At 31.5% G+C, this 14585-nt stretch overlaps 2 protein-coding genes across 2 annotated transcripts; both read right to left on the bottom strand.

The window, feature by feature from the left end:
- Positions 1 to 6887: 6887 nt before the first annotated feature.
- LOC111041768 (metalloendopeptidase OMA1, mitochondrial-like) lies at positions 6888 to 8379 on the bottom strand. The gene is made up of 2 exons (XM_022326172.1): positions 8216 to 8379; positions 6888 to 7846 (listed from the first exon to the last, which is right to left on the bottom strand). Exons 1-2 carry the CDS (start codon positions 8377 to 8379, stop codon positions 6907 to 6909), a joined length of 1104 nt encoding a protein of 367 aa, XP_022181864.1. The 3' UTR covers positions 6888 to 6906.
- A 2086-nt stretch (positions 8380 to 10465) lies between these two features.
- Positions 10466 to 10915, bottom strand: LOC111041764. Its single transcript, XM_022326169.1, has one exon. It carries the CDS (start codon positions 10913 to 10915, stop codon positions 10466 to 10468), a length of 450 nt encoding a protein of 149 aa, XP_022181861.1.
- Positions 10916 to 14585: the final 3670 nt, after the last annotated feature.

The following is a 14585-nucleotide window of genomic DNA, read 5'->3' on the forward strand; positions in this document are numbered from 1 at the left end:
AACCTGTATATCTTTCCATATTTTGCTTGTTATTGCGTATGGAACTATAGGTCTTTTTCTTTTTAAGTTTGAATTAATTTTGTTTTCTTTCGGCCAGCTGAAATGTTTATTCCATAGTGAGTTTGGTGAACTGTCTGTATGAGATTGTGAAACCTCCTTAATATTTGTAGAAGTTGACGGCTCTTGATATTCATATTGGATTTTGTTTGTTTGATTAGAAATTTCTTGAACGTTGCTAGCAGTGTTGCTGATTGTAGTTAAATTTTGAAGTTGAATATCTGTGTCTGATTCAATACATAATAAATTGTTTTCCAAATCAAGGTTTTCCATTGATATGGAATGTTGTGGTGTATCTATTTTGTTAAATATGCCTTGATAATTTACAGGTGTAGTTAATTGTTCTACTTGATTACTTGTTTCTGTCAATATTTCTGTACCAGATAATATCTCTGGTGTTTTACTTATTTTAGTTAAACATTGAAATTGAGTATCTGTGTCGGATTCCATACATAATAAATTGTTTTCCCAATCAAGGTTTTCTATTGATATGGAATGTTGTGGTGTATCTATTTTGTTAAATATGCCTTGAGAATTTACAGGTGTAGTTAATTGTTCAACTTGATTACTTGTTTCTGTCAATATTTCTGCACCAGATAATATCTCTGGTGTTTTACTAATTTTAGTTAATCGTTGAAATTGAGTATCTGTGTCAGATTCAATATGTAACAAATTGTTTTCAAATACATGGTTTTCATTTGATGTTGTTGTACAAAAGTGTTCATTGTTTATTAGTTCTGTATTTAAAAACCCAATACCCAAAGATTCTAATTCATCTTTATTAAAAGAAAAATGTGTATCTATTTCTATAGGTAAGTCTAAAATGTCAAATGAGTTACATGTCGTTAAAATGTCTTTATTCATATTATCCACACACAATTTAGAGGCATTCCAAACTTTTGCAAGATATATTTCTTTGCTAATAATATCTTCCAGATTATAGTCCTTAAGTTCATAATTAATAACTTTCTGACATGATAGGTAGTCTTCATTACTTGGAGTTGTTGATATTTCCAGTGTTTCTGCTCTGCTTATTTCAGCTTGCCTAGTTGGAATACATTTTTGATAGTCAACAGCATCAGGATTTAGTGGGAAAAGCCCACATGCTCTAAAACCATTAATTATTGACTGGGGTTTAACTTTTTCGAACGCTTTTTGAAATAAAATTCCAAAGTTATTTTTTGTTATTGGACTATTAGAATTTAAATTGTATTCTTTTGTTACATCTTTCCAATATGACTTTAACGGTTTAAATATAGACACATCACAGGGTTGTAGAATATGTGTAGCATTAGGAGGAAGGCAGTATAAATGTATGTTTTTTTCCGTACAAAATTCAGCCAATTCTAAGCTCAGATGACTTTTATGACCATCTAAATAAATAATAACTGGAAAGTCAACTTTTTGATTAATTAACCAAGGATACAAAACATTGGCAATATATTCAAAAAATGTTGCAGCTACCATCCACCCACTGTCCGAGCGTCCAATACCCCAAGTATCTGGCACTGTCTGCGAAATATGAGAGGGAATTCTTTTGTAAGGGTAAATAATAAGAGGAGGTAATGACGAACCATCTGCAGAGTATGTGCAAAGAACAGTGATATTTTCTTTTTCACCACTCTTTGCAATTTCATAAAAATTAGGCATACTCTTTGGTCCTAATACTTTTCCAGACTTAGGGCATAATTGTAATCCAGTCTCATCACAATTGATAACTCTGCGACCGTCTTTCAATATATCTAAACTGTCTTGTTCTGTTAAGTATAATAAAACATCAGCAAACCAATATCTAATAGACGTTTCGGTAACGGCAGCCCTAGATTTAGAAATTAATTCAGTGTTTCGTTTTGCAATGTTTTGATGTCTTTTAAGAAATAAATTAAACCACTTTATTCCAGGGCGATCATCTGTGAAAGGATTAGGTTTATTTGACTCCTTTAAGATTTTTTGAATTGAATCTTTTAATGTTTCTGGGTGTATTGGAAATCCTACTCTTGCCTTAGCTAATATCCAATTTACAACTCTACTTTCCTCGCTATCTGATAGGACAGTTGGAGGACCCATTTTCCGGTTCATAGGTACTTTATTATTTATTTTATTGCTTAATGTAGACTTGGGAATACCTGTTTCTCTGTGTACTGCATTCAAAGTTTTTTCTTTATTTTTTATAGAAGAAACAGCACTAATCAAATCGGCTTGAGTATATAGGAATCGAGAATATGATTTCTTAGAAAAAAAATGATAATAACAGTATCATTTACAAATTGGGGGGAAAACTTATCGTTTCATATAAAAGAGAAACGTTCTTGTGTTCGTGAAAAATCACGTGTGGCAACATAAGAATATTATGATTGTTTTATATATTATAAATATAAAGTGTACGTGCACTGGGTTTCTTAATAATACAATATAAAGTATAATTTGTTCATTCACTGGTAACGTTCATTCATTGGTACTCTTACCCTATATTTATAATATACATTATACAGGATGATTTTTTAAGAATGCCAACCAATTTGTATGCTTATGACAAATATATAAAAATCTGATTTTTAGAATTTTTGAATATACTTGAAGACCATATTTTCGAACACTTGAGATTTTTTGTACCACTTATGATAATCCTGTGACAATACAAATTCTGTTTTTAAATAAACACCTCCCTCTTTAATTATTAATTATTATGCAGATGTTTTTTTTAAGAATTTTGATAAATCCAAATCAACATTTTAACGATAAGTTTTTGAATTATATAACTTTGTATATTAAGGACAATATGTCTATAGCTATGGGTTGAGTAGATATGGGAGCTTATATGATTTTAATATGTTATTAGTTATTATTTATATATCAATAGAAATAATTTGTAAAAATGATCCAATCAATTATAAAAAATATAAAATATTATACTACGTAAAATTTATATTTATGTTTTTAAGGATTTTTATGGTTCGTCTGAACATTTTAATAACTAAGACACTAGGTACTCGTAAGAATTTTTATTTAAATACATCTATATTTTCAAGAAAAACCTCTATATAATTTTGAGTAAAAAAATGAGTTCTCATTTGAAAAATATAAGTTTGTAAAGCAACAAGAAAATAACACTTAAATACACTTAAATACACTTCTCCTATTTCTTAAGTAGGAGGTAAGCTAAATATCACGAATTTAAAAATATAGTCCTTAAGTAAGCTTAAAATCCGAATTCGAAGAAATATAATATTTAAGTTAAAAATAGATATAAGCAATGAGCATGCTTATAAAATCATCCTGTGTACCTACATCACAACAATTGTAAACTTTTTTGCTTCTAATAGGCAAAGTTCTGGCTGGTTACAGAGTGAAGAGTAGTACCGAAGTACAAAAATGGATCCTAGGAAAAAGAGATCCCATAACTCCACAAATGTTTTGCCCAATAGAGAACAATTTTACCATCAACACTGTTGATATATTGGTTAGTAGTTTTTGAGAGTAAATTATTAATGGATATTTTACTATACAACAGCCTCACAGTGTCTAAATCTGATAAAAATTGGTGCTTTGATTTATTATAAATTTTTATAACGAACAAGCGTTATGGCTATTTATGAAGTTTATAGTTATATTGGTGTCAGAATTTTGAATTCTCACAAAATTTGAATTTCATAATATCATATAAATAATAACATTAAACCACAGCACGTTGCATAGGTTCTATAGTTGCTTCCCATCACTATCGTAATAAGAAATTAATATACACGAGTTGCCTTCCAATAATTTTCACACTAGTTGCTTCTCGAATAGATATAAGTAGTGGCTTATTAACTTCACTGTAATACACCATGTAAGTACACGCATGTTCTATAATTATAATTCCAACAAAAACACTTCGTACAACTCCGTTTAAGAAATAGCTAAGTTAAAAAAAAAAATAGTTATTTATAAAACTTTTGGCATGAGGGACTGCTATATAAAATAAAGCCAATATTCCATCCAACTTATTATTTATTAATCAAATCCTACCTCACGGATCGTTACTTTTAGGTCATAGTTGGCACATCCTTTTCTGGATTAGCAAAGATTAGTGCAGGTGTTCCTCAGGGGGGCATCCTTTCTCCTTCCTTATTCAATCTCTACGCTGCCGATCAACCCACCTCTCCGTACACAACTGTTGCGGAGTTTGCCGATGACAAGGCAATTATTTCTATCCATGATAATCCTCAATCTATAACTCCACCTCGACCTAATGGCGTATCAAAGTTAACCAATCCAAATCACTTCATACAACCTTCACTCTTTGTCTTCCTCCCTTTCCTATGGTATCCCTAGACAATATTCAAATCCCTTCCTCTCAATCGGCTAAATACCTAGGTCTGACAATTGATCGTCGTCTCACATGGTCACATCATATAAAAATTAAAAGGCTTGCCTTAAATGCACGACTCCGTATCCTCAAAACTCTAATATCCAATAACAAACACACTACATTAAATACTAAACTCTTAATTTATAAATCCCTGTTTAAGCCTATGTGAACTATGGTTTTCAACTCTGGGGCAATGCCAAAAAATCCAACACTAATAAAATTCAAACCTTACAAAACAACATCCTTCGTAAAATCACAAATTCTCTTCCTTATATTTCAAACCTAACCTTACACACCGATCTAAAAATTAAAACAGTCCACGAAGAAGCAGTAACTTTTTACAAGCGGTTCCACTCAAAACTCCCTTCTCATACCAACCTTCTCATCTCAAACCTTGCCACTCTCACAATTCCTGGGAACCCTCCCAGGAGGCTCAAAAGAAAATGATGTAGAGATCTTCTCAATGAGTAACTTAAGTTAAAATAAAAAAAAATAAATCAAGTTAGGGCAGTGTAACCACTGGGTGACTCCTCCCATCACGTTTTCATGTAAATATTTTGTTTCCAATACCACATATTCTTATTGTCCCAAAAGGAACAGATTGTATATACCTAATGCAAAAATAATAAAAAAAAAAATTATAAAACTTTAGCATTATAAAGATGTGATATTTCGAATAAATGTATTTACTGTAATATTTGATATTATATTATTCTATTAACTGAAATTTTAGTTAAAATTATAAATTATAAATAAATTACTATGACAAATATATTGCAATAAATTACGAATGCATAAAATCAAATCAAAATATTTAAACTATGGATTTTTTTTCCGGAATAATTGATTCACACATCCATAATTATATGAAAATTATACAAGTGCCACTCTCGCACACATACTAAAAAAATTATCTATTATTCATTCTTCATATTCACTAATATTTTGTAACTTAAATATTAAATCATATGTTTTCTACAGCTCTATATTTTGTAACCACACTCAATGCCACTAAACGTTAATGAAAATACATAGTGAATAATCTAGACATGGTGTCACTGAGTTTGCATGCAGTTTAAGGTTTTACAATCTATACTATATTTTAAAATATTGTTTTAGTAGATAATAAGTTCAAAATATAATATTTTTTTATCTTCATAATTTCTACATTTATGTAGTATAGTATATTTTGATATGTATGTAAGACGTTACCTACTGTTTAGGGCTCCTATGCAGCGTTAGGATTTGTACACATAGTAACATATAAGAGTATAAAATATATATACATTATATGTAAAGTCCCAACTAAATAATCATACAATGTTAATTTAAAAAATATTCATAACTAGTGTCTGGCTAGTACTTAGCTACAAAATAATAATTTATACGAAACTCATTACGCCCATCAGATCATAGAAAACATATTTTCTGCATCAAAATCAAGTTATCAGGGTTAAGATATTGTAAGTATGCATAAAACAAATTAAAAACCATAAACTATGTAAGAAAATTAGGATAACAATTAAATTGTTAAAATACGAAGAGTTGTAGTTTTTTCTGTAACAGTTTAAGACTCTGATAGGCGTCTGAAAGTATATTATACACATATTGTATTGAAAACTTATTATAAATGTGTGTTGAGTGGGTAAGATGTATAAGAACTCTAATAAATAAGGTTATTACAAATACTGCAAATACAATACATTATAATAAATACCTATATTGTTAAAAAAAATTATAAAAATAAAGATCTGTTCATACAATATGCACAAATCATGAATGAATCATTATAACAGAATACATTTAATGGTATACGTGCCGTGCATGTAACATCATGATCCTATCAGTCGCACTGCTGTTCCTTCCGGGGATATTGGAGATCTTAATTTGTCAAATTGTCTTTTATGTACGTGTAGGACTGATGACTCCAATATATGGAGACCAATCGCGTCGGCTTGGAGATGGCCGCGAACGCAAGTGTCACCTAAGGTTACTGATTCTAGGAAACCATGTATAAAATAAACGGTCGTCAACCTGGACGTGGTGGTTGAAAACTCACCCGACGGACAAAAGCCAGGCCTGGTATACTTGTATAGCTTGACACCTGCAACCATGGAGCTCCAGAAACTGACTGGATGCTAGATCCTTTGATGTCGATTGGCCTCACACGCCTTTACCACCTTAGTATAGGTATTTATTATAATTTATTGTACTGGCATATTTTGTAATAACCTTATGCCTTTGGGTTCTTGTCCATATCCCATCACTAGCAATTATCACCGAGGTCTGCCGTCGCACATTCTTTGACAGCATCTAACGACGGCGATGACCACACACCCAGCAATAATGAGTTCGTTGACTGCGTTGAGTTAAATATGCCAAAATTCAAGGTGATACACATTAGGTATAAAAATTCAGTGAACTCATTATTGCTAGGTGTATGGCAGTGATGGTGTGTGGGCAAGAACCCAAAGGCATAAGGCTGTTTTCAACGAGATCTAGCATCCAGCCTGTTTCTGGAGCTCCTTGGCAGCAGGTATCAAGCTATATAAGTATTGGGCACGGCTTTTGTCCGTCGGATGTGTTTCCAACCACCAGATTCGTGTGGACGGCCCATTTATTTTAGACATGTTCTCCCAGAATCGGTAACCCTGGGTAACGTCTACGCATGCGTTCGCGGCCAGCTCCAAGCCGACGCGGTCTGCCTCGATCTCATGGGACCTTTGAGTAGTCAACCCTACACAAACATATAAGACTAGTTGACACATTATGACTGCTATCAACGCCTGAGGGAATGGCAGTATGATTGATAGGACCATAGATACAGGTAACATGCACAGTAAGTGGACCGCTAAATTGACGCTGTTATAATGGTTCATGTGCCGGAGTATGCAGTGAGCCAGCTCATGGCCGACTATTATCGAAAGCTGATCGTCGTTGGCAACGGCTGCCAGACCGGAGAATACAAAAATGAACCCATTGGCCATGACGAAAGCGTTGATCATAGGGTTGTCCACCACTACCACACTCCACTGGTGATTTCGGATCTCGTTCACCTTTATGTTAGCGTTCAACAGCCGAGACGTCACGCCAACCACTCGTTTGTATGTAGGATGATCTATTCCTAGAAGGCAACACTTGCCCATCACACCCAGAATAATAGCCACCTGTTTGTCGGCTTTTACCTCGATCGTCCGTTCACTGAATATGAAAAGCCGCCACAGGTCCGTCCATGGGTCCAATTCCATGTAACACGACAGATACGTTCCGATTAGACATAGTCCGGTGATCATCGTCGTGCCAATGGCTAAACGGTACTTCCAGGCCGCATCCGCGTACCGCCGTCTCGTCTCGGGCGGCCGATTGAACCACCAGCGCCGTGCCGCCATGCCACCGATTACCGTTAGTAACAGCGAAAACTCACGTCTATCCTTATAACTATAAACATGTAACACAATAATGTTGTTAATGTTGTGACATGAAAATGTATAACTTTCATGAAATATTGCATTAGTAACGGTAAACCCGTAATTCAAACTACATTAGATAATATTATGTATTTGGGCACCATCGAATTAATATAGTAGGTATTCGACGTAATATGGAATCTTATAATGAAAATGACAATTTAATAATATTTGTAGAATACCTAATGCTGTAACAGCAGCATTAGAATATTTCGTAACTCACTATAACCTGAATCGTTTTATCTTAACAGCTATTGCATGGTATCATCATTCGTATCATGATATATAAAATAGTCAATAATGCTAATATCACAATACCCTTATAATTTAAATAGATTACCAAACATGATTTTTCATCTGTAGAGTGTGTTTGGATATTTTCAGAGTGGAATTCGGTGTCTTATGATATGCCAAACCGCTATTACGACTGATATATGACATTGAGAATTTTGATGTTGGAATTGACAAAAACGAACCATTTCTCGAAAGAAGTAAAGAAAACATTGTATGAATAATGTCGGATTATTTTAAATTATAAAAACTTTGGTACCAAATTTGACAAAGTATAAACAAATATACGTATCGTGGGAAACGCATTTTCTTGAATATTTGAAGACAATGATGCCTACACCTGTAGAGATTTAATCTTTAAATAAATTTAAATAAAAATTCACGTCTTATTCTAAATTAAACATTGTGCATTTCACGAAAATATTTGACAATATAATTTATAATAGCAGTTTGTTAACAACGTTAATACGTTGAAAAAGGGAAATTAGTTAATATAAGTGTTTTTATAGGTTTTGATTGCAGCAATACTTGATGAAATTAATTACCTAACCGAAATTCTGATTGATTGGTTAATCCAATACGTTCAGTTGCCAGTAATGAATAAAAAAAAAAATAACCCAATGTTTCATTTTAATTATGAAAATAATTCTAACTCATCAGAAGTTGATATTAATTCAACTAAGAATAATGAAGCAGAAATAAATAAAAATTAAATACGGCAGAGAAGGCAAACCCAATGAATTTTTTAATTTTATTAAAATAAAAATTATATCAAGAATAATCATGAAAAAGTTCAATAAAACGAAGCTATTCAACAACAACCTGGTGCAAATCTATAGATATAAATCTAAATTCAAATTAGACTCACAATGACTGAACTTTTTCATGATTATTCATGAATTAATTTATATTTTAACAAAACATTTAAACATTTTTAACCTTATAATATTCACAATAACGAACACAAAACATCGAATTTACTACAAATAATATGTAATTTCGTTTAAATTTGAACATAAAATAATCATAAATAAAACTGTGTTACATATTTTTTGATTTTTTGATTACAAAATTAACTTCTAGTATGCAAATTTGTTTTAAATTGTTGATCCTTGGCATATAAATGTTGAACGTTCGTAAACTACTTGAAACGAGTAAAAATATTTTGATAATTTTATCAAGTATATGAACAAATAAAATAAACATATAGTGTAAATTTAAAGTAGGTAGGTGTCTACAGTTATTCGTTATTGGATCACACAAAAAGAAGAAAATCGCTACACAGGAAATCGGGTGAATATACAATTTTGTTAAAATTTGTCAAAATTCAAAATTCAAAAGCTCATAAAAAAATATTGTAACTTCACACATCAATATATTTTCATGCAAGCAAATAATGAGTACATATGCTCATAGCAATAAGTAAGGACATGGAACACTACACAACTGCATTGAGCATTCAAATAAATAACTGCAAAAAGACAAATGATTTTAGATTACCCACACAATTAACACAATAAATTTCAAAAGCCATGAGACATGTGAATTCGCACAACTCATGAATTCAACCATGGTATTCCTCGTATGTAAAATAAAATTTACATTTTATAATAAAGCTTCTTTCATAAAATTACAAAACAAATATACATGGATTTACTAGATAAACCAACCACAAATCACAACTATAATTTATCTCGGACAAACATATAAACATGAACTAACAAGTCACAATGTAAAATCAGTTTTAAAAACCAAATGTTATATACCTAAGTTATGTATTGGTGTCGTTCCGCTGTCAACAGTAAACCTGCATTCCGCTCTTGAAATTTGAATCGATCATAAATCAAAATGATTTTCAATTAATAATAATAAGTATTCCATAGTATTAAATAAAATGCAATACTAATTTTAGCATTGCAATAACATCTATATGATTAGTCGATAAAATAAACATAACACTATAACACTATATTAATTGTTATAATTCTATAATTAGGTATATATGGAGTTAATTTCCAGTATACCTATACCAATCTATCAAATTACTACCAGAATTTTAAATACTGAATATTTATATAAATTATTAGGCATGAAAATACCATTATTATTATTATTATAATTTATTGCCATTAAAAAAAGAAACAATTCATTTAATTTCTTTTAATTTTGTTCAATATTTTAAACATTAAAGAATTATTCAAAAATAATATTTTATGCGTACAGAACATTTTTAGTCTAAATATTTGTTCAGTATTGATTTTTGACATCAATTTGAAGATCTTCTTCTTCTTTTGTGCCTTCACAACTCTGTAAGAGTTTTGGCTGCCACCGTCACTGCTCTAAAATAATCACGATCCTGTATCCTTTCTTCCCATTCTGTTACTTCTAACCTCTCTAGATCTAGTTGTACTCCATTCATCCATCGTTTCTTCGGTCTGCCTCTGGGTCTTCTGCCTGTTGGCTTGTATTCAGTTGCTGCTCTGACTTCATTTGTTTCCTCTAGTCTCATTGCGTATCCAAACCATTGTATTCTTTGCCCCTTTATATAACTTGTTATGGGAGGTACTTTGGTGATTTCTCTAAATTCTTTGTTTTTTCTTCTATGCCACCCGTTTATTTTGGTATCAAAAGACGGTCCACGTATTGTTCTTAGAACTTTATTCTTAAAACTTCTGAATTTTTGTTCAATTTGTACTGTCGTCGGCCATACTTCACATCCATAGGTTAGCGTTGGTCTTACAATACACATATACAGTCGTAATTTTGTTCCTCTAGAGAAAAGTTTCGATTTAAAAAATTTTATTAGTGAGAAGAAAGCCCTTTCCGCTTTGAGTAAGCGACTAGTTATTTCAGTGTTCCAGTCATTGTTACACCTAGGTATTTGAAGCTATGTGCTTTCTCGAATACGTAATTATCTACTGTAAGGTCTTCCTCATCTTTTTCAGGCAACGTTTCCATCACTTTTGTTTTCTCCTCATTTATTTCTAGACCAATCTTTTTTGCATCCTGCATGAGTGTTTTGGTATTTCACACAATTATTTCCTTATTTTCTCCTACTAAATTCAGATCGCCTGCAATACCTAGTACATCTAGCGTGGTTTTGCCAATATTAATTCCGAGTTTATTACTTTGTACAATGCGTATTACTTTTTCTAATGCTATGTTGAAAAGTAGTGGCGATAGTGGGTCGCCCTGCTTGAGCCCTGTTATCACTTCAAATTCTTCGGACAATGTACAATCCACTCTAACTTGATATCTTGTTCCGTTCGTACACATTTTTGTCAGTGACATGAGTTTCATAGGAAAGACAAACTCATACATTATATTGTACAAGCTGTCACGATGTATACTATCATAGGCTTTTTTTAAATCCACAAATACTTGCCGTATGTTTTGTCTGTTCTCATACACCTTTTCTAGAAGTTGCTCTATAGTTGCGAGCTGGTCTATTGTGGATTTGCCTTTCCGAAAGCCACACTGATAGTTTCCTTGCACTCTTCAGCCAGTGGTTCTAGTCGTCCTAATAAAATTTTTGAGAAAACTTTATATACTGTATTTAGTAACGATATCCTTCTATAGTTGTTGCAGCTCATCTTGTCTCTTTTCTTATGTACCGGGATGATTATAGCCTTGTTCCATTCTTCAGGTAGTATTTCCTCATTCCATATGCGACTGCATAATTCATAAATCGTTTTGTGTAGTTCTAGGCCATCATACTTTATAAGTTCAGCTGGTATCCCGTCTGACCCGGGGGCTTTCCAGTTTTTCAGTCGGTTTATGGCTCTTAATGTTTCATCTAATGATATATTCTTAACTTCTTGTTCCGCTCTCTGATCTTCCCGTGCTGGTATTGATGTGGCTGGTATCTCTCCATTCAACAGCTCTCTGAAATACTCTTGCCACCTCGATGCTTTCATTTGCGGGTCCAATAATATTCTATTATGTTTATCTTTTATGGCTTTTAATGTTGGGTTGTACTTTTGGTGTCTTTTTATTGCTGCAAAGAAATTTCGGACTCTGCCCTGTGTGTAATGCTGCTCTGTGTTATGTATGATCTCGTTCATATACTTCCTTTTTTCCCTCTGTATAACTTGTTTGCATCTCTTTCGTTCTGTCTCAAATAGTACTTTGGATTTTGCTGAAAGATTTCTCAGATACTTTTGACGGTATTCATTTCTTTTTAGCACTACATTCCGGCACTCATTGTTATACCATTTCTTTGCTTGCTCTCTGGCTTCACCTAGTGATTTTCTTGCAGCTTCGGTTATAGTATTTCTTATAATAGTCCATCTATCACTTGTTTCTAGCTTGTCTGTTTGGTTTACCCTTAATTTTTCTGTGAGAGATTCGATGTATTTTTGATTTTCTCCTTCTTCTTTAAGCTTCTCTAGATTGTATTTTGGTATTCTGTTATTTGTTTTTTGAACCTTCTTCAGGTTCCAAATTTTGTGGTGTTCAAAAAACTGCTTTCCAGAATTTACATTCTTTTGACTTATAAAGTTACATAAATCATGACTGTGATGAAATTCAGATGTGTTACATACTATTATCTGATATAATGGATATTGTATACACTTATTTCTGTGACAAATACATACAATTTATCTTTTTTTTATCTTAATCTAGATAACTATTCTAGTAATTATCTTTTATCTTTATCTAGATATTTAATAAATTATCTTTATACAACACTGTACCTAAACAACAATATAAAAAAAGGTAGGTCGTAACTTGTTACTGACCATTCACACGAATGATTCAATTTGAAATATTTTACGTAACAAAACTGCATACGGGGGAAGCCAGGTAATACAGCTAGTTATATATGTTATTTGAAAATATGAGCGTTTTCGCAGGTATCTGTTAGGTACTTCATTTTTTTTTATTACAGTTCTTAGTAAAAGACACAGAAATATATACTGCTTAAAACGTTACGTTATTAATCAATTGCATACAGCTAAACGGGTGCACTTTGTTGCCTGTTAAAAATGTCAACTCTATATGAATCGAAATTTGTGTTCAATTTGTCTTTTAATACCTGGATTAGTGATGTTCAAAACTTCCCTTGAAAAATTCCTGTGGCGCTACCCAATTAAGTCATATAAAATACAAGTCTAAAATTATATCAATTCATAATTTGATGCATCTATATCATTTAGTGAGCATTATTTATAAATTTGAAATAAATCATCCTCCATGCTAGGTTTTACAAATTGAAGCAGTAAAAGTTTTAATAATCCATATGCATTAAAAGCACTTTATTGCTCATACATTCGGTCAATTTTGGATTATTGCTCTATAGTTTGGTCACCTAGTTCAGTGAAACAGTTAGCTAGAACAATAAATTTAACACAAAATCGTTTTTTGAGACTTGTCTTTTAACCAAAAAATATAATTTTAAAAATTTTAAATGATTTATTCAACAGCAAAATTATGAAGCATACATTTTTTAACAACAAAATGATCTTATGTTATTTCAAAATACCTTAAATAATTATCAAATTAAGGCTTCTCAAAATACTATGTTATGAGTTTTATTATTATTTGGTAGCAAAGTTTATTGCTTTTTACGATACACTACTTGAGATAAAGCAATGTATACCTGTCCAAAGGAAAAACATTCCTCTCTTAAGTCGATACCTATCAGTAAGAATGTTTATCCCTGTGACTTATTCATTCTAAAGATAAATTACACTTTTACGAGAAACTTCAAGTGTTCAAAAGATATAGGAAGGTCTGTCGGTATCATGGGAATACACAGAATGTGCACAAGTTATTTATGATGTGAATATGTAGCATCTTAGGACAAAAGGAAAAACAAATTATCATCATAACTATTTAATTTTATGTCACGAATAGCAACCTATAAACAAAAAAAAATAATATTCTTTATTATTAATAATAATTCTACTATTTCAATAAAAAAAATTAGGGGCCACTTATCGAGATAAAATATAGACTACGGAACAGATAACTGGGATTATGTAGATTTCTCATGGTTAAAAATGTTTGATTACGTAGTTACAGAGACTACCCCGAACAAATGAACAAGCAAACAATTTTTTTTCTTTATAATATCAGTATACATTATACTAGTTATCAATATCTATAGATTTTTAAGAAAATACACTAGTCTATTTAAAAAAAAAATAGACACTTACACTTACCTTTATAAAATGTCTGATTTTCTTGTTACTAACGTTTCAAGCCTTATAACACAAGTACTTAATAGTGCAGAGCAGTTGGCATTTTTAGAATTTACTTTTTAATTTTCTTCCTCGCACACTTTTTAGTAAGTATTATAATTACAATTTAAAAAAAAAAAAGTTACACAGTAGATATCATATCAGTATAATATATATTTTAACATAACTAAAAAGAAATGTATGAGTTCATGGAACAAATTTCAATTAAATTTT

This window comes from Myzus persicae, unplaced genomic scaffold (genome assembly GCF_001856785.1).
Source record: "Myzus persicae strain clone G006 unplaced genomic scaffold, MPER_G0061.0, whole genome shotgun sequence".
NCBI classification, from domain to species: Eukaryota; Metazoa; Arthropoda; class Insecta; order Hemiptera; family Aphididae; genus Myzus; species Myzus persicae.

Coding starts and splice junctions, on each gene's coding strand:
- LOC111041764 (XM_022326169.1), bottom strand. CDS start 10,915: ATGTGTATTGTAAGACCAACGCTAACCTATGGATGTGAAGTATGGCCG.
- LOC111041768 (XM_022326172.1), bottom strand. CDS start 8,379: ATGTTTTCTTTACTTCTTTCGAGAAATGGTTCGTTTTTGTCAATTCCA. Junction 7,847..8,215: donor CAGATGAAAAATCATGTTTG/GTAATCTATTTA, acceptor ACATGTTTATAG/TTATAAGGATAGACGTGAGT.